At 41.6% G+C, this 20,620-nt stretch overlaps 1 protein-coding gene across 1 annotated transcript; it reads right to left on the bottom strand.

The window, feature by feature from the left end:
• Positions 1–7,249: 7,249 nt before the first annotated feature.
• C20H1orf159 (chromosome 20 C1orf159 homolog) lies at positions 7,250–17,802 on the bottom strand. The gene is made up of 8 exons (XM_009950001.2): positions 17,716–17,802; positions 16,107–16,182; positions 13,987–14,091; positions 13,000–13,065; positions 11,516–11,650; positions 9,452–9,477; positions 9,087–9,117; positions 7,250–7,354 (listed from the first exon to the last, which is right to left on the bottom strand). The coding sequence occupies exons 1-8, from the start codon at positions 17,785–17,787 to the stop codon at positions 7,257–7,259; spliced, it is 609 nt and encodes a 202-aa protein (XP_009948303.1). The 5' UTR covers positions 17,788–17,802; the 3' UTR covers positions 7,250–7,256.
• Positions 17,803–20,620: the final 2,818 nt, after the last annotated feature.

Here is a 20,620-nt window from a genome sequence, read left to right as displayed (position 1 = left end):
CACTGTGTCCCACTCCCCCCCACCAAAAAAAAACCAACCCTTAATTACAAAAGAGTCTGATGAAGTTAGTGTCAGGTAAATAGTACTTAAAAACACCTACAGAAGGATCAGGACTTGGCTTGTGACACCAGCCACTGGACTTAAGGAATCAGGGCGTGATCAAAGTCAAGATATGAGATTTTTAGTATCATACCGAATTGCAGCGCGTAACACCATATTCCATCTCGATAATTGTCTTTATCGCTCCAGCAATAGAAATGTAACTGTCTGGCCCGAGAAAAATCTCATCCTCCCCTGCTTTAACTGGCTCTTTAGTTAAGATACAGACCATAAACTCTCATTAAATGAGCATCCAGTTCAAGTAATACTTAACCTTCACTGGCGCTCTTTGTGTTTTGTCGGGTATCTGACCACTAGAATTGCAGGTTCAACCTATTCCTTTGAGAATGAAGATGTGTTTTACTTCATCCAGTTTGATGGCACATACATGCAGATTTATTATCACCATTTGTATCAACTGCTCCATAACTGAAAGCTGTTTGGGAGCTTTCATCTATTTAGTTTGTCAGCAGAAGCGACCGAGAAAGCTAAGTCAGCGTGGATGCTGAAGGCTTAGTGAGAGCCGAGTGCTGTAGAGCGTGCTTTTTCTCAGCTGCTCAGATTCAAAGCACAACATTAACATAATCAGAACCTACTGCCTTTTTGACTTCTGCTGAACACAGAGAAGGTTCCCAATGGTTTAATTTCATAGGTATGTGAAGGATTACGGTACGGAGACTTGGGACATGTAGCTCTCATTAGACAGATACGTAAACCTGCGTATTAGCACCTGCCAGCTCTCTGAGCCAGCAGGGCAGAAGCCCACACTGACTCAGGAACTCTTCCCCCGCAGAGCTCGTAAGACCCCAGGCCTCTCAGAGGGATGTTGGCGCACTTCCCCGCTATCAAGGCTGCAGGGCTTTTGGAGGAGAATTTGTTCAAATCCTGCTCACTTATAACGGGGGCAGCAGCAAAGCTACCGAAGGAACGTGTGCAACTACGTAAACTTGCCCTCATCGGATAAGGTTGTGCTAAAAATAATCCAGTGGGGAGAGGGGTCCCAAGACCTGAAGAATCCCGTGTCTCAGCCATAATTTCCGCACGGCCAAGATCGATCTGTGGTTTGCTTCTAATTTTAAAGGTCGTGGTCCCGCCAACACCACTGAAACGGCCGACTACCATTTTTGTCTTTTTTACTTTTTTTTTCCCGCTCTGACGTGCGCTCAGCTTTCACACAGCAAGGGGTCGTGGGGATGGGGGATGCCAATCTCAGCCGTGTTCTCGGATGCAGTAGACATGACGCACCTCTGCTGGGAGGGCAGCAGCAAAATCCACCGAATGAACCCATGTCCCGGTTCTGGAGGCCTGGCACGCGGGCGTTCACGTGCGGGGAGGTGCACAGCAGTCAGTCACGATTGGGGCTTGGTGTGAATCGGCAGCAGACGCTGATGGAAAGCATTTTTCCCTCGTTGTACCATACCTAATGGCAATCGCCCTCAGTCACGTAAGGTCCTGAACTTCACTACTCACGGCTCGTCTCTCAGGACGCTCTAAACGAGCAGTTCATTAGGTAATGTATAAAGTTGCAGGCAAACAAGATGCCTCCCCGTAGTTAACTTATTCCTAAATGGTTATCTTTGGCACCATTACTGCTAAAAACATTCCTGTAGCTGTTTTAAGCTCTGCCAAAAATAGTTTGAGCAGCATTTAAAATTAGCTTCATTTTATGTTTGTGTGTGTGTACATATTTGAAATGAACTCTTTTTGCATGTCTCCCTTCTCCTTACCCCCACTGAAAGTTTTGGATTTCATGATGTAAGCCTGGGAATTCTCCACCTCACAAGGAGCACGTGGAAGCGTTGGTGCTACCTCCTGCCCTTTGTAGGTTGTATCTTGGGGGCCTGCAGCGTGAATACAACGGAGATAAGAGAGAGAAAGCAGCAAAATGAGATTTCAGTTTGCAAGAAAATATCATGTTCTAGGAAAGTACAGTTACATATTGGTATTTAAAGGGGAGTAATTGCCACCAGAAAATCATTGGAGCTTCACAGGCACCGACATGGAGTTATAGTAATGGGATGGGCCGATGGACTGTGCTGCAGCACTGTGGAACAGCCTGGGCATTTGGGGAAGCTGAGCACTCCACTCCAAAGGACTGCATTCCTGTGGGGACTGGGATTTTGAAGCAGAAAAGAACATTACAATCTGATGGATGTAAAATTGCAACAAAAGAGATGACTTATTTATAAACAACGCTCATTACAAAATCACTGTGACATGTCTAAAACCTCACCCCTTCTGTGTTGGTGCTGGTACAGAATGCAGCAACCTTAATGGTAAAGGCCTAATCATTTCGAGCAAATACCTCAGAGCTGCATCACATCTTATTGAAACTATCATTTAAAAAGACTTTTAACACTTTACGAAGGGACATAAATCACCGGGCTCTGAAACAGGAAGTGCAATTATCTGAATACTGTTGCTTCCAATCAGTTAGCAATAAAAACACGCCAAGGCCATTAAAATGATAAACACTGCATCATTCCATTTTTTTTTTTTTTTTTTCCTCACCAGGAAGCATTAAAAATAAATGACAAAAAATGCAAAGCAGCCTTTAGACATTTCAAGAAACCTCACGGTGCCGGCAGCCAGAGCAACACAAGCACCCTTCAGATACGGCGGTATCTTAAGTGCATTCTTTCAAACAAGTTAAAACGACAACCGAATTAATTGTGAGTACAAGCAGGTACCACGTCTGTTTGCTTGTTTGTTTTCTCAAAGCTACTATCACACCATTGTAGGCACTAGCTTGGCACAGCCGCGCTTTCCTGCCGAGCTCAGCCTTTCTGCGCAGTCACACACGGCTGTTTCTCTCCCCCCAGTTATCTACAAATCTCAAGTAGATGAGAGAGCCTCCAGCTTTGGTATCAACTTAGGAATTCTCTCCTGCTCTTCCATTCTCTCGGCCCATGCAATTTAGATCACATCCTGGGTAAATGTAGAGGGACGAGAGTGAAAACCTCATTGTTCCTTTTTCCCCAATTAGCCCCTAAGTTGTCATCGTCCCTCCCGGCTTCTTTTTCCACTCCCTTTCAGTTTCTTTTATAGCTTATCAGCTTTCAGCCTTCAAATCCTGCTGTAAGGAAGTCAGACTTGCGCCTGTAATCCCCAGGTGTATTTCCGAGCAACGTTCCCAAGAAGCTTTTGATGGAGGCAGGGGAGAGAAGAGGAAAAAAAAAAAACCCGCAGAGAAAGAAACACACGAGACAACTTCAGAACCCAGTTTCTGGGAACTTTGATTAATACCTGGGGGAAGGTAGGTTGAACCTAAGTCATTGTGTTTGCACAAAGCTTCATCACTTAATCTAGCAAACTCCGGGCGGTTTCACACAGCAAAATGCTTCAGAGGGTCTGCATGCAGTATCATTCCTGTTTCGCTCTTCATGCACATGACACCAGCCTTCTGGAGGGCCTATAACCGGTAACAGCTTTAGGGAAACGCGAGGTTTTAGACATACAATTTTAAGAAACGCTTGTCGCAGTCTTCCATCCACCATGCACTCGCCTTCAGAGGGTGTCACACGGATAAGGGAGACAGCTCCTCTCCAGCCTGCAAAACAGTCGCAAATTGTGCCCTGTCGTTGTACAGCCCCAGTTCTCTTACTGCCAATTTTACCTGCTCAACTCAGCCGGGCGACTGCTGGCAAGGACACTTCGTACTTGCTTATCCCAAAGGCTGTTACGTTTCGGTGGGCATGATGGTCAGAGTCCATTTAACCGACAAACCTACTTTTGAGTCTTCCCGTCCCAGGGGGATAATCTCCCAGGTGGATTTCTCTTTCTATGTGACACTGTCACCTTGGCTTTGACAAAGTTTATTAGACTTCCCACTGCGCCGGGCATTAAAGCATTCGGCTTACCCTGCCTCATCAGCATACCTCAGGAAAAGCAGCACCTTTCTCACACATCAGGCTACTCCAGCGAGTGTTTTGAGGGAAAAGCGCGTGACTGAATTTAACTACTAGTAGTTCAGAGCGTGTGGCTCAGCATCCCCAGTTCCTTCGGCTCAGCTCTCGTCATTATCGATTGTTTTGGCAACTGGAGTTAAGAACACAAGATCCATTTGTACGACAGAAGTCCCATAAGAGTACCAAATTCCCAGGGAGGGAAGGGAATGGCGAAAAAGAACACACTTTAACTTAATGAGAGATCAGATGGGGGGAAGATACCCAAACCCAGACCACGTAATCTCCACTTCAACTGACAAGAAATTATCCCAATTATCTCAACTTCTGGTACATTTGGCACCGTTTAGCAGGCTCCTCTGAGTTTTTTTGCTGCTCCCACTATCTTCTTTGGGGGGAGGTTTGGGGGGTTTTGGGTGGTTTTTGGGGGCTAGGTTTTTTGTTTTGTTTTTTAACTTCAGTTCTGCTGGAGGTAACATGCCATATGAGCTGAAACAACGCTCTACGTCGGGTGGTAACTTTGCTCCCTTCATTCTGTGCTTGAAAAGGAAACACATGAATGACCTCCACAGTCATTAAAAAAAAAAAGCTCAAATATGTTTATTTTGGCACAGTTTAAAAATATACAAATACATTAAATATCAGGGTTCATTAAAGCCAATTTTTTAAAATATAGATAGGTATGTATTATTACTTTGAAAGGAGATGGAAACCAAAACACCACATTATATATCTATAATTTGACAGTGCAAACAAACGAGAAACTGTTTAGACCACGAGTCCACTGTGTCAGACAGCAATAACAAAAGCTGAACAGTTCCTGAAACACAAAAGAAGAGTTAAAAAAAAAAAAAACAACCCACAAATCTGCTGCATTTCAAAGAGTTTGCTGGGGGCAGGGGGGAAGGTGGGGAGTACGGGAAGGGGAAGCGAGATGTTATCGTTGAGAACAACTTGACTGCACAGAAGTTAGAGCACTAGACGCTCGAGATTAAACTAAGTCACAACATGCACTTGAGGGTAAGGTAGGGTTCAGACAGCACAATGACACAAATGATCCTTCAATAATTTATGTGTGGAAAGAATTTATCAGCAACTAAGCAATACCAGAATGCACTATGGTCGACAGATTCGCAAGCAGAGCCTCCCTGCTTTCAAAGGTGCAGCTTCTTGGCATTATTTGCATAGTTACTCCTTTTCCTCAGCCGTTAGGAAAATATTCAGCAACTAAGTTGAGGAAAAACCTCTGACCTCCAGACAGAATTTCTACCTGTGGAAAAATCGCAGCAGCGCAGAGATAAAAAGACATCAACACGACAGAAACAGAACTGCCGCTTCCTGAACTTGGAACATAACGAACTATAAAGCACATTTCATAATGAAAGCTGAAGGCTCTCATAATGGCATGTCTGCTGTCTTCAGTTTTGTCCAGTAGAACAAAAATTGTGATAGAAAAAGAATCTTAAGTTTCTCCATACAGCAATTCAGAGGGGTTTTTTTGGCACGAGGGCCTTTATACGGTTTGTTCTTTATCCCTAATCTTTGCCCTAGCTTGTTTGGATGCTACAAGAGATCTCTTTACCTTGTAAGGAGAGAGATAAAAGTAAATACAGCTGCCCTGAAGCTTACATAAAACCAGGTCTATTCAATAAGATAAATATATCTCCTCCTATCCCAGTTCTTTTAGCTTTGAATAGGCTTCTAACCACAGAGAAAAGCAAATCTGGATCACAAAGTTTGGACTCTCCATATGGGTGTCATGTCAGCTCAAGACAGTTATGTTCACATTTATCCTGAAAAAGAGAACCGACTGTTCCAGTTTATGCTCATGCCAGTGGATGCTGATGAAGAGCTTCCAAGTAATTTATTTTAGGAGCACAGACCCATAATGGAGCGCCAGCTAAACCAAAACAGGCAACAGAAACACAGGTAGGTGGGAATGCACAAGCTGCATAGTTAGAATTTCACATATGGTGACGGCGACACTTCAACCAATTTAGCAACCTCAGGTTTTTCCACTTATTTTCCAGCCACCCACTCTCACGCCCGTACCACTGTGCCCTTTATGCTGATATACGTGCTCACACGGCAACAGAGTCACCCGTGCCAGGGAAAAAAATTGGTGGATAACCTAGCCAAAAACAAAAAATTAGTTTATAGCTACTCTGATTTCCTGATCAAGTGACTGCTCAGCCACGCAGCTGGCATAAGATGGGCAACAACCACCATCTGAGAGCGGGGGCTATTTAGGCTGGCGCTTTCAACGGGGAAATATTCGTGGAGCTCTGTCATAAGGTGCTGGCCTGCAGATGTCAGGCATGTGAACGAAGGGCTTGACCCAAGAAACCCCTTATTGCATTGGCAGAAATTCACCCGATCCCAGTTCATCCCACCACTCGCAGACACATCTACCCTGCAGGAATTTCGGTTTCCCTTCAACTGCTGTGTCGAGGGAAGGAAGCTAGCAGAGATGGTCTTTGCAGGACAGACAGAGCAGCCTATCAGTCACAAAGCCATAGCAAATGGCTCTTTATCCCAGGAAGGAGCCCGAAGCCAATTGGAAAAGCTTCCCAACAGATTCCCACACTTGGGATTGGACCCATACTGACCACAGCCTTCAAAAGCACCAAGAACAGCAGTATCTGGCTAGTGGGTCTATATTCACAGTTAAAAACCAGGGTCAGCTATGCCGTAGGCTGAAGAGGATGCTCCAGGAGGCATCTTTTTTTTTGCTTCAAAAGGATACTGTGTGTTCACTGTGGGTATATTTGTCCTACAACGTTAAAGCAGCGGCACTTAGTGTTCACCTTTACAAGTGGGTCCTTCAAACCAGTCCACATCCTTGAGTAATCCCAGTATTTTGCGTTGGCCTGCAGCACTGAGACGTTCAGCTCTGGGGACACAGCACACATCACAACACAGGAAGAAGAACTTGCCAAAACTGTACCAAAGCAAGGCAGATTCTTTAAAAAGACTTTAAAGACGGCATCTGTAGGAGACAAACGGAATCACAGAGCTGGAATAGTGCATTTCAAGACCGCCAAAGCAGGTCACCGAACCGGGCGCAGCCTGCCACCAGCATCTTGGCGTTAGTTCATTTCTCTGTTAACATTTGGCACAAACACTTTGACGCAGCAATTTGGCTTCCACTTAGGTCAGCTGCTTGCGATGTTTTCCTGGCACTTCAGTGGATTCAGCAAAGGTTTCTTCGACACCGTGCACACTTATAAAGTCCTCAGGCAAGAACGAAGGCTAAACATTGCTGACCCTGGTTTCGGAAGAAGAGATCATAGCAGCCGACGTGGACGTCACGAGTGACCGTTCTCGTCTGACGTATCGTGGCTTCCGAACTGAAATGGTGGGCACAGAAACAGCGTTAGCACCTCCTGTAGAAGCACGCCTTTATCATCCATCCCTCACACCACATGCCATCCAACAAGTCCCGAGTGACTGAAGTCACTCTGGACCTTAAAAGAAAAAACCAAACCAAACCACACCACAAAAAACCCTACGTGGAGCTGATGCAGCAAAAGTCCGCAAATGAACTTTTCAAACAAGCTTCTAATGAGGTGCTCGTTACAAGCTGGCATTTCCATTATTTCTTCCATTTTACAATACATGCAGCTTTCCATTTTCAGCCCTAACAAACCCCCCCCACAGCTGTACTTTCTTTTCAAATAGATGTATCAGTTAAGGTAAGGAAACTGAGACTTTTCACAAGCAACACGGCCTGTCAGTTTAACAGCCAGACTCAGACCAAGTTTGGAACATATCTACAAAAGTTTAAAAGCTAAAGACTGCATTAATAAAAATTAAATTTTAATTACACCATCTTGATTTAAAAGACCTATGCGTACATGAGAAGTGAGACCAGAATTTTTCCTGAGCTTAGAAGGCCACTATTTCTTAAGTTTTTTTAGAAGATTTGGTCTGTCTCACTTTTAAGTCACTGCAAGTTCTGCCATTGTCTTGAAAGTACATGGATCAAGCATAGAGCCAAGATGTTTTACTGTATTGCCCTGGCCAAATAAATCCACTTTCTTAGCCACTCTAAATTCATTTTGTGTATAGATAGAAAATTTTCTGTCATTTGCAAAATATATCCTTTACTACCTACTTCTTTTTGAGCTTCGTTACATGGTCAGAGACACCTAAAAGAATGCCTTGACTTGATGAGGTGTAATCTATTGCCTTTTCAAAAAATATGCATTTTGAGAGAGTCATATTTAGATATTTCATGCTTTATTAGGCTCTCATTGCCTCACTAATAATATAAGAGCAGCACGTAGTATTTCCTAGAAGTAGCACCAATTTAGAGGCCCCACAAAAAGCAAGTTTTTGCTCTTTGATTACCCAGATCTGGACTAAAACAGCAGGTTAGAGTACAAACTTCTTAGCAACATCTATAGGTTGAAACGATGAAAAATCAGGGAGGAAAATTGAGACAAGCTGATTAGATGAAATCTTCCCCAAGAACTAAATTTCTGCCTGAGCTTCACACGTGTTAAAACCCCACCTTGCTAAAAAGAGCCAACCTACAAACACCCCCCCCACACCACGTACGCACAAACCGGTGTATTCCAAACAGTCTGTCATTTCCAGAAGCTGATAAGCTTCAAATCAGCAAGCCTGCAAATGAGCCAACCTGGCATTATCAAGAAGATTCCAATCCTGAAAATAGTTCCCAGGCTGAATAATTTATTTTTGAGCACTTATGAAAAAAATATTGCACCTACTTGTAAGATTTCTCTATTAGGATAGAGAAGTCGAAGATCTATTTTAGGAGCTGTCAACGATCTATTTTAATATAAAGTACTCCATCAATACTGTATGCCTCCATTAATTGAAGCAATAAATCCTATCAAAAAAGGGGTACTAGACAGATTTCATTGGATTTCTGTCCCCTCAACAGATTCCACAGTTCTACACCAGGCTTTACAGGTAATTGTTTTGACTTGGCTGTGTGTTCTTAGCATATCCACTTTGAGATAGTCTGCCTGCTTTTCGATAACGAGAGGCATAAAAGGGAAGCCAACAGGTAAAAATATTTGTAGCAGCCTACCCCAGGGAACAGTTCCTCACCTGAAGAAGCTGGGGGAGGTATCATGGATGCCTGCATAACAGAAGAATGATCATGTCAAACAAAGCACCTTTTGTCTTCACAGTCTTTCATTAAAAAATACAGGAACAGTTTTGGGTTCCCATAACATTTACTGTGCTCATAGTCTGTCTTGGAGAAAGTAACTCAAGAGAAGCCATACGGTCAGTACTCATCTTTCACCTTTTTTTCCCAGTTTGGACAAAGAACCCAAAACATCTTTTATTTTATTTCAGTCTCTCATACATCAGATTAAGCAGCTCCCTAATGAACTGTTAAAACATTAAGTTGTTGTTTACTTCATGTTTTAAGCTTGCTTGTTCCTACTGGAGAGACAGAATTTACTTACTGTTTCACTAGGCTGGAGAACAGAGGCTAAAAAAAGAGAGAGAGAGAGAGAGACTAACCATCATTAATCTAGAAGGCTAGAACTGCCAATTTTCTAAAAATACATGCATGCAACAGAACAGTTCTATTGTTAAAAAAAAATAGTTTTGTCAAAGACTACCAAACCAGACCAGAACATTCAGAAATCCCATTAGCAGAATACATTGTAGGACCCTTCAAGATGAGAGAAAAAGGGTTGCAAAGGTCTCCAAGGATGACTTATTTTGCTTTCAAAGAAGGTAGCCACAGCAGTATCTCTTTAATATGAAGAAGCTTCAATAGGTGAAATGTTGCTTTGAGGCAGTACAAATGGAAAACAATTGAGCAGTGAAGATGCAACCCTTTTGCACAAGAGGTTGCTGCCTTTATGGGCCACATGGTCATCATCATCCAGACAGAACGAAAGCTAACATGATATTAAGCCAGAGAAATGTTTCTAACGCTTCTCCTTCAAAGGAGAGCACCGGTGCTTTAGCCTGCTGGGCCAGGGTGAGCTATCAGTACAAAATGTGGAAGTCAGACCAGTATCACTGAAGCCTCAGAGGTCTGCTGTCCTGCCAGCTTAGAAATGTCAGAGCACGACAGCTCTTGACCAGCTTAAAAACTGAAGGAGAATCTTGTACTAACTAAAATTTACTTGAAGACACGTGCAAAAGCAACCTAGAGGTTTCAGTCGGGCAGTTGTGATCAGGATACCAGCAGTTCCTGTGGCACTGCCGTACTCTTTTACGTGAAATGATAGCACAGAGATGTTCCATGAAGTTACTATGCCTAGACACCACATTCTTAGTCAAACAATGGAGTTGTGTTGTCCCACCCACCCCCTTCTTTTTCTCTTTTTAAGCTTATTTCTATTGTGACAGTCTAGCTTGAGCTTGGTTCTGTAAGACAGGAATTAAAAATAACAGGAGGTCTGTTTGTTTAGCAGAGCTAACCAGTAAACAGCTTGCTTTCAACAGAAGGAGCTCTAACACAGCAAATGCTGTGCTAGAGGTTGTCATGGGAATCAAAGCGACTGCACAGAAGGGGCGAGACAGAGTCATAGATCAGGCTCAGTTTCATGCAAAACACCGGGCAAAATGGAGACATCACCTTCCCTGTATTTTGCTTACCACCTCCCAGCTATTGAAGACCAGTAAAATGTGGACACATAGAACAACTTCACAGAAAACTGAAGCATCTGGAAGAGCCAGATGTCTACACAAAGTCTTGGTGCCCTGTGGCTGAGCACATCCCAGGTGTTCTCTCCCTAGCTTTTCTGGAATCACTTTGGCACGAAGTCAGGCCACTGCATTTTAGTTCCATGCCTTCATTTCTCAGTAATAGGAATTGCAGGAATAAAGAATAAAATTAATTATAAAAAGAAAAGCTAAGGGGTGTTTGCTTTAAAAAAAATAATCATCAGGCAGTCAGCTCTTCCAAGCCTCAGTAAATCCTGCATTTAGAGGGCAAACACATTTGAATAAGTAGTGCGATACTGACGAACCTCAGATTCCATTCCTTTTCTCCTGCTGCCGAGAGTTCCCTTCCCTCTAAACCAAGAATAAGCAACAACTGCTTTTGGTAAGGCTTTGTAAGTGTCTGGCATTTGGGCATTGAAATAAGCAAGCAGGAAGTTCTAGAAAAATGCCCTCTGTGCAAAAATCACTGATTTTTTTATTTTTTCTTTTTGAAATGAGATATCGAATATTCAGTGACAACTAGCATCAAGTATTGTATTCTGGCAGATCTTTAGAAGCTACAAAACCCAATAGCTGGGTTAGCGAGAGACTGTGTGTTACGTGCACCTGAGCAGACTTAGACTGAGAACAGACATCCTCTGCACCGCCAGGAAAACACGACACTCTAAACACATAGCAGGAAAAAAATTGTTCATTAGTTCGCATTGCTTTGGATGATCAAAAGAGGTAGCAGGAGCTAGATTACGTTAGAACACTGACACGAAGAAATTGAAAAGGTTTTACATTAAGAATCTGAGCAAGGGCCAAAACTTGAGATATTAAATAGACAATTAGAAGTATTTTACCTTTGTTTCTTCTGTAGAAAACATTAGGAAGTTTATTGGCACGTTTGAGGTAGAAGAAAGAAGCAACAGACAAGATCAGGAATAAACTGATGAAAAATGTCCCTAAGATGAGAGAGGCTGCCACTTCTGGGCCCCCTGTACCAAAAAAAAAAAAAAAAAAAGAAAAAGAAAGAAAAAGAGAAAGAGAGAGAAAAGACTATTACTCACTAGAAATCTCTTCTAATAGAAGGGTTAAACAAAAGGTAAAGATCAACTTCCTGATGTCCACAGGAGGAAAAAAAAGGTGGGGTCTTTTTTAATATACAGACAGGCCTCACTGAAACATTTGCAAAGATCTTTCAATGCTCGTTTTGTTACACGAACAACTTCCCCAACCCCACCTGCCAAACGTCAGGCAAGCCTCAGTCTCTACTTTCCTGGAGGTAGCCAGGAATTTTTAATGTTTTCATCCTGTTTCTTTTACATAACTTTCAAAACTAGTGCTGGAGGCACTCAACATTAATAGTGTTCTTCTATTCCTTAAATGAAATCTCCTAAAGACAGAACTAGTCAACCAGCGATGTAGCACTGGTCCAGTACACCCATTATTATGTTTTCCACACGTGACTGATACAGAAACCATCCCAAGGAGGCAGACATCACCAAAAGGTGCCCTCCCTCACCTCTATTCCACTTTCCCTGCCTCGAAAAAATGCCCTGCATCCTTATTCTGCTGGTTTATTTATTTAAGATTATGATCCCAAAGAGCAAGTGTTTTCAGAAGCAAAAACTGTTCTTGTTGCAGACAAACTATACATCTGACAAGCTCTGCTTGAGAAGTCCACCTTCTGAAGAGCACTAGATACTTCAAGTCAAGTACACACCCATGACAAACGTTAGAAAGGGATCAGCAGCACCCGAGTTCGACGGGGCTGTTCAGCTTTCCTTTTTCAGAGCACTCACCCTGTAACACTAAATCACTTCATTTGGCACCCGATCTCTTGCTGAAATGTGCAATGCTGCTATTAAGTATTCTCAATTCGTCTTATTCTTACCAATGTGGAAGAAGTATTTTTAGGAGATTAAATGGAAATGACTGGCCAGCAGTGATAAAATCAACCTACAGAAAGGCTAACCGAGATGTAACAGATGCGTAACATGTTGCCTCATCCCTCAAACCCAAAACTGTTGCACTGTAGGGTTCAAAACTCAAGTTATGGGGTTTCAAAAATAACCTGCACCAGAAAAATCACCTCAAGAAAGCTAGGACAAGATGAAAGAGCCATTCAGCAAAATAGTTGCCTTCAAATTCAGCTCTAAGACTTCTAAAAGGTTTTTGTTGAGAACAAGCCAGAAAAAATAAAAACGACTGCTACATTTCGACTAAAACCTGTGCTACAGAAAAACGTATTTTACAACTTGTTTCCAGTGTCATGTCATGAAGAGGCTGGTATGGAGTGAACTATCACAAAGCCTGCACTCAATAGCTATTCCCATTTACTCACCCATGTTCTGTATGAAAGGAGTTACTGTGCTTATATTCATTTGGAAATTCATTCCTCTGATACCAGCTGTAATCAGAAAGAATTTTTTGAAGTGAAATCTGACAAAAACTACAGATTTGTTGAAAATCTTAGTAAAAGGCTATTATACTTCTCAGTAATTATTTGAAACTGCGTAAGACTCCTGATCTCTCCCACGAAAAATTAATTCTTTAAATCACTTTCAAGAATTTTTTTTAAAAAAAAGGAAGCAAACAAGCATCATCATAATTTGTCCAAAAAGAAAATAATTCACTAGTGCATTTCCCAGAAACTTGACCTAAGTTTCTTATCTCTTCACTAAAACTATTTGCAAGGAACTGAATGGTTCTCACCTCTCAACCAGAGCACCTGTACAAAACTAACCTAGCTTTCCTAACACAGGTTTTTCAAATAACTCAAGTACAGTTTGAGCTATTTTGTGCTCTGGAGAAGTTCCCAGCAAACGCCCACAGTAAATGCCTTTTTCTTACTGTAAAGATTGAAGCAGCCACAAAATTCAGTATTCACTGTATGTTTGATAGACGTCCTACCCTGGAAGTTTAATCATTTTGATGTTTAGGATTTTTCTTTTTTATTTTAAGAACTTCCATTGGGCAGAATAATTACTTTTTCTTTTTTTTTTTTTACTGTTGCACTTGGCTTCGCAGATCAGCTACTCTAATACACAATGAGATTTTGATTCTTTTCCTCCCTTCCTAGACTCTGGAATGGTTCCACAGCACTCTGCAGGGTTTCTGCAAACTACATTTCAAAGTTTCCCTAGGTTTTGTTGCACATTCAAAAGCTCAAAGGTATATTAGGACTTTGGAAAAAGGTTGAAGTCTTACAACGGGGGAGGGAACTGCAACATTTGATGCCTTCTTGAACAGTCTTTGCTGGACCACACACGCAGGAGATCTTGGTACCAAAAAACACCCGTCAAAAGAAAGGGATGATAAAATGACTCACTAGTTCTGCATTCAGTCAGATTGGAAACAGATGAAACAGGAAGGGTTTCATTCTTGCATTTAATGCAGCTGCTACTACCATCCTCATTCCATCGTCTGTAACAACCTGCGTAAGAATAAGATGCACAGAGGTTTGAAAACAACAAAAAGCGACACTGGGGATGTTTCCTAGTCTTCAGAAAGAGATAGAGGCCACAGAAATTCCCTCTGTTTGGTCTGCTGGTTACAAACATCTCCTGCTTTCTATTATATTACACAAGTTAAGAGGTTTCATTTCAAAGTGTTTATGCCAGAAAAGATATAACCTTTCAAGGGCTGAAAAGGAGAAAGAGTTACGAGCAAACGCTCCCAGAGGGCAATTTCAACATCGCTCCCTTTGCTACTTCACATGTTTTAGTTTTGAGAAAAAATGGGAAGTGCCTAACAACCTGCGACTACCCTCAGCAATACTAAAAAAAAAAAGCAGGATTTTAGTGTTTATTTTCAGAGGTCATACGCTGCCAAAACAAGATTTAATGCCATTTTAATGTATAGTATCAAAAATAGAAGTAGGCAGGGACAAAGATGCTAAGAACCAGCAAGAGCATACTTGGATTAAAAAAAAAAAAAGATACTGGCATCCCTGTAGTCAATCACTTGAAGCATTGCAAGCTAAAAATAAGAATACTGCCATAACTCTTTTTCCCATGCCTCAGTCCTCTCAAGTACTGTACTATTTGTTTCACTTTAAGAAGAACCCAAGCCTGGTTAAACTACTCCGTGACAGATGGCGAGTGTTTTATACCAGTCACCCTGCCGTGCAGGCTGGAAACCGATTAAACTTTCATCTTGGCCTATGTCTTCGATGTTCAAATCTCTGAATTTATGATTAAATGTACACGCCGTTACATCTTTGTTAAGGAAAAAAAATACTTTAGGGCACATCTTCAATAACAACTTAATATAAAAGAATAAATCTGTGGTGGTTTCACTTGAGGCTTAGACTTGAGACATGAAGATTAGAAGGATATTCCTGCTCGATCATATTACAGTCTACTTTTAAAGGAAAAAAAAAAGTACTGTTTTTTTTTTTTTTAGAACTGGCTAAAATCCAGTTCTGTAGAACCTTGAGCCAAACTGGTATCAATTATCCCATAAAGCAAACCATTAGTAAGGTGCTGATTTGGAAACAGCTCTGCTGCTACGTTTTCCTTAAAGAAAAGCAGCAGATTTGATGCCCAGAGTAATAAATTACATCTGACATTTAATCTAAACACAAACAGACCCGACGTAAGGGCAAAAAACTTTCTATAGTAATAGGAAGGATCAAAGCACACATCTGACACCAAAGATATCGATAGATTATCGGTTTACAATAAGATTTAATAGAACACAATCCCATAACTTGGAGACAATCGTTTATACCATATCTAGGATCATTTAGAAGCAGAAATGAATGCATCAAATGAAGCAACAGTTAGAGACGCTAACGAAGGGGCGAAAATAGATGGGCTTAAAATGCTTTAACAACCATCACAAGGAAATAACCGAACCCAGAAGCTGACCCCAATTTCTAAGTCACTAATTCTCCGGTTCCTGTGGGCTCTGAAGCCATTTCACCGCTTTTACTCTCTGATTTTAAATAAAATGGCATTAAAAATAGACCACCCTTTGCTACTGCTGGAGAGTGACAAAAGAAGTTTTTAACGCCGTTTAGAAGAAAACAACCCTACCTAAGTGGCACAAGGAAGAGCGCAGCATTCTGTGCTAACAAAACAATGCTGAAGTCATTCTTAATGCTCCCTTAAATAGGCATTACAGCATTTTTGTCTTTTATGCTCATTATATGGGCTTTTAGGGCTCTTAAGCATTTACAACAGCTTTTACATAATCCAACTGCGCACTAAACAAAAAGAAAGAATAATCTTATTAATAGTCGTCTATTCTCCTTACCATGCCAGAACAACGTTTGTCACTCATAAGAAGCATTACCTTGTGTATACAGAGGAAGAAAGACTTCAGTACGTACATTATTTGTACTAATTATTTTTTTTTTTTCACTCCCCAATTAATCAGGTGCTGTATTTTGGTGTTAACTGTCAAAAGCGAGCTGGAATTTCATTTAAAAATCACACACTATACCTGGACTGCACTGGTTGGTTACTGGACAGGAACTGTTTGAATCCAACATATCCACACAGCATTCTGTTTCTGAAACCTAAGAAAAGAAATTACACTACATGTCACACAGCTCTTAATTTTACTAAAATGCTTTAATAAAAAAAAAAAAAAAAAGAATCTACAGAGAATGGAGAGGAATAAGCTGTAACTGCAGTCAAAACTTGCTGTAAGTTTTTCTTTCTGCATTAAGCAACCTTACGAGGAGAGAACAAGCTAGATGCACCAACAAGCTGATTTTGACCCGGCAGCTGCTACCCAAACTAACACTTTGAGAACACATGCACACTCTACTGTTGACATTGGACAAAGCCTCAAAAATATGCTTTAGGAATATACTTGCTACATTCTTCAGTGAAGCACAGTTATGGGGGGTGTTATCCTTCCCACAGCATCACACAAGTGCCCTAACAGATTTGCTCAGAAATACTACTGGCAAAAACCAGTTTTCACTGAACGCCCCTATTGCAAGTGACGATAACATCTAGATTCAGCAGAGCAATCCAGCAGAACTACAAAAGCTTCTTCCTTCAGCATTTAGTATAAAAGAATAACTTCACATATCCTGACAATACGTAGTTTATCCTCCTTTTTTTGCTGTTTGTTTGTTTCTATAAAAGCCAGTTTCAAAATTATTTACAAATTACAATAAGCTGTGACAAACTCTGAGATAAACAGCTGCCAGAAACTCTCTGGTTCTTTTGATAGATATCAGTAACATCCCATATTGACTTGGGCATATCCACTGTCTGCATCTGTATAAGAAAAATAAGCCACAAAACTCCCACATCTTTTAAAGTTTTGCAGGCACATCCCTCTAAAGAAACAAGTCAAATCAGTCTTAAAAAGAGGTGAAGTGTTCTTGGTCAAAAGTAACGAGACCTGATCTATATTCAGTCATAGAAGTAGCTTAAATGCACCTAACATTTAACAGCCAGTATTACTCTGCTTACCAGCAAAACCCATCAAATCCAGGGGTGACAAAATCAAAGCTATTAGGAGAAACAGTTGGGACTGTCAAAGCTGAAATCAGTAGGCTGACTTCACGCTGACAGCGCACCATGGGGAGGTAGACTAAAGTAAAGAACCACCTGTAGATAACATCCTTACACCCAGTTTCATAAAAAGTTTTGTTGGCTGAACTCTCCCGCAAGCAGAATTTTATTCCCTGACCTTTTTCTGTGACTTGAAGCAGTGTTTGCTTCAGAGCTTCTCAGCCATTTGAGGTTAACTGTTGGGTATCGGCGTGTTGGGTTGTTTGTAGTTAAACTGCCAAGCAGCTTGAAAAGCATTAATTTGATCATCAGGGTGCTTTTTCCACATGGTGTGAGGTGTTACCGGTTGCATCCCCGCTAGCCTACAAGCACATGACTAGGAAGAACTCAATGCTTTAATAGGCAATTAGCCATCGTAGCAAACGGACCCACAGCAGAAGTTGCAGTTAACGACCGCTAGCAGTACAGGTCATTTCTGTTGAATTAAAAAGCCTTCTAGAAACTGCAACGTGAGAGGAAAATAATCCGATCCTTCTGGTTTTATAGCACCTAGTGGCAAAGAACCATGAAGTACCTACCGAACTTTCAGTAGATTTGCTGGCAACTTCTGCTACGAGTCTAGTTAAGAGAAGGACGTATGGCACCTCCATGCCCAGGAAAGACACAGGTCTAAATAAGAACAGGGAAAGAAATTAGAATGTCTTATTAATGACAGAGAAGCTACGCTTTCCCTTCGTCGAGGAACTTTTGCCAACACATTCCTTTTATTTGAAAGCCCTTTAAACGAAATATGCCGGGGGAATGACTTACCTTGGTTCAAGATACAAATTTGAGACACAGAATTTTCCCCTCCAGCTGCAGAGGGGCAGGTTTCTGGCTATGGCAGAGCGTGGTTGCTAAGAAACAAGGAGCCTTATCAGTCTGCTCCAAACTGGGCCATGCAGAGACTATTCCACACCCAGGATCTAAAAATCAATGTGATTGCAATAGAACGGTTACCGCCTGGCACCGCCACTGATAAGCCTCCCCACAGCTACAGGCTCCTCTGGCTGCAGCATTGAACTGTGATGGATTTGTATCAGGACAGAGAGCACACGCCACTCGGAAAAGGCAATACTGTAATTAATTTCCCCCATGACAGCACAGTCACGAAGCATTAATGAAGGCTGGCTGTTAATAAGTAGTATTTCTCGATTGCCTGAGAACAGACCGTCTCGAGGTGGAACAGAGTATTTTGGACAGTCTGCTCCAAGCCTTGCTTTTTCCTCCCCTCCTCTTTCGCCATATAACTCCGCACACAACCTAAAGGAAGTCCACATCTCTTACATTAAATTGTTTGGATAAACTAAAAGGCACTATATCATGCTTGATCTGCATTGTTCAGACACTCCCTATGTCAATATTGTAATATCTGCCTCTTCTCTAGGCAATATAATGTTGGAAGCCACATCCAGTTCTCAGAACCTGCAGTACCTGCAGCTTAGTAGCTTTAGGAAAACATAGTCTTTCATATTATAAATAAAAGACGGGGACAAATAAGGGCCTCCAACCAGAGATTAGTAAGAGGAAAGTGTCCGAAAAAAAGCCTTCAACTGGAGGGGAAAACTCCTTTAGCGACTCATCACACAAACTGAAATTTATTACTATCTTTGTTAAATAAAAAAACAGCGGAGGAGTTTTGAACTACTGCAAAATACATACCACGAGCCTTGGCAAGTTGTTTTCCTGAAGAATAAAATGATTGAGCAGTTCCTATGATTAATTTCCATGTGGTTTTTAAAATCACTTACCCACAGCCTCAACTTCAAAACAAGATTAGTTCAGCTTGGTGGGAAAACTTATTATTATCCCCTGCTATCAGCTGAAAGCTCCAAGATCAAGGACTGAAAATCCTGAAAAACCGAACTCCAGTCTTACTGCTACAACTCATTTCTACAGCGAGTGAGGAGCGGGGCAGAGCAGGAGAAGCTTGCACTGTCACGATACCTTCCGATTTAAGCAGAACAACGGACGTCAAGCCTGTCAGCGTCAAGCTGCAGCATCCATCACGTCACCGGTTCACGTTTACACACACGGAGACAACACGACACCTACACTAAGAGGAAAAGCAGAGAGTCAATATAAGCAGAGGACGGTGCGATGGGAGCTGACAAAGGCCGAGGCAGTGCCCTGTTAGCCTTGCTGCGAGGATCATAGGAGCCAAGGAAGGTGAGCAGTGAGGAGCCTTTGTGCGTACAGTGATTCTCCAGAGTGAGACACTACGAGCTACTTGGCTTCGGGAGTGGTACCGCCACCACATCCTGGAGTGAAAATCAAGGTGGATTAGAGCAGTTTACACATGGCTGGAAAGTGATGGCACAGCCGAGAACAACAGGGAAAATTTAGCTTTGGGAATTTCACCCGAGGATGGAAAGGTACATTTCTAATCTACCCCTAAGCTTATAAATTGCTGACTAAAAAGCTTTAATGTTGTTTTTCAACAGTACATGAGGTGACCAGGTACCTCGAACACAAACATCTGTTTTAAAGAAATAGGTGAAGTCACCTCAGAAGATGAAAAGAGACAACCTATGGGCAGCACATCCCCCCCAAAGCCAAGAACACCTAGCTTATAGCTTTGATGGTAACGGTTTCTTCTTCAGCACATTTGAGCAGAACAGAAGCTCCTTACAACTCAGTAAATGATTGCTGATGTAGGCATTGCACTTACCTAGCTTGACAGAGCTTTCTACTCGTGTATGACAGTATAGGAGTACTTATATAAATGCTATGAATAATTCTGTCTCAGATCACATTGGGTGTAACTTTAATATGCACATTTAACCTTTTAAAAACAGGGTTTTTTTCTTTTTGTGCTTTTCTGTTGCAGTAAAAGCTGAGTAACACAACTTCAGGGTTTTTCAAGGCAGTCCAGCAGAGTCTAATGTTAAAACAATCCTCAGGATGCGCGTATGGGTGGATGTATTTTAAACAAACACATAGAGTTTGCCTTGTTACCTATCAGTTTTCTGTAATTTATCTTCAGAAATGAGATGTTGCTTCTTGGTTGAGAAAGACTTTGTCTGGGGAAAAGAGAGTTGGTAAAGACATTTGCTGATAAACTCTTCATTGTTTCAGATGCCATGCACAGATTTTTGCCAATACCTGATTATTACAATAGTTGTAAATACTAAGAAAAGGCGGGTAACAGAGGCATTTGTTTAAACAAGTATATTCCTGTTATCTAGAAAAATACTCACTTCCAAGAACAGGCCATTCTAAACAAGAAAACATTTGTGAAACTCGCCACTTCTAAGTGCCCGATCCTCCTCTTTGTGAATGCCAATAGCTATACAGCATGAGCTCAATATTGGTTGTATTTCCATGCCTGAAATCAATCAAGATGCTAATTAACAATACTGTGTCATTTATGGGCAGATATTTGTTCACAGCCAGCAGTGATACTAACGACCTAGAACATCTGCCCTGCAGCTGTTCCAGTAG

This window comes from Leptosomus discolor, chromosome 20 (genome assembly GCF_034619465.1).
Source record: "Leptosomus discolor isolate bLepDis1 chromosome 20, bLepDis1.hap2, whole genome shotgun sequence".
NCBI lineage: Eukaryota > Metazoa > Chordata > Aves > Leptosomiformes > Leptosomidae > Leptosomus > Leptosomus discolor.
The sequence above is the reverse complement of the archived record's forward strand: the minus strand, read 5'-3'. Positions and strand labels throughout refer to the sequence as shown.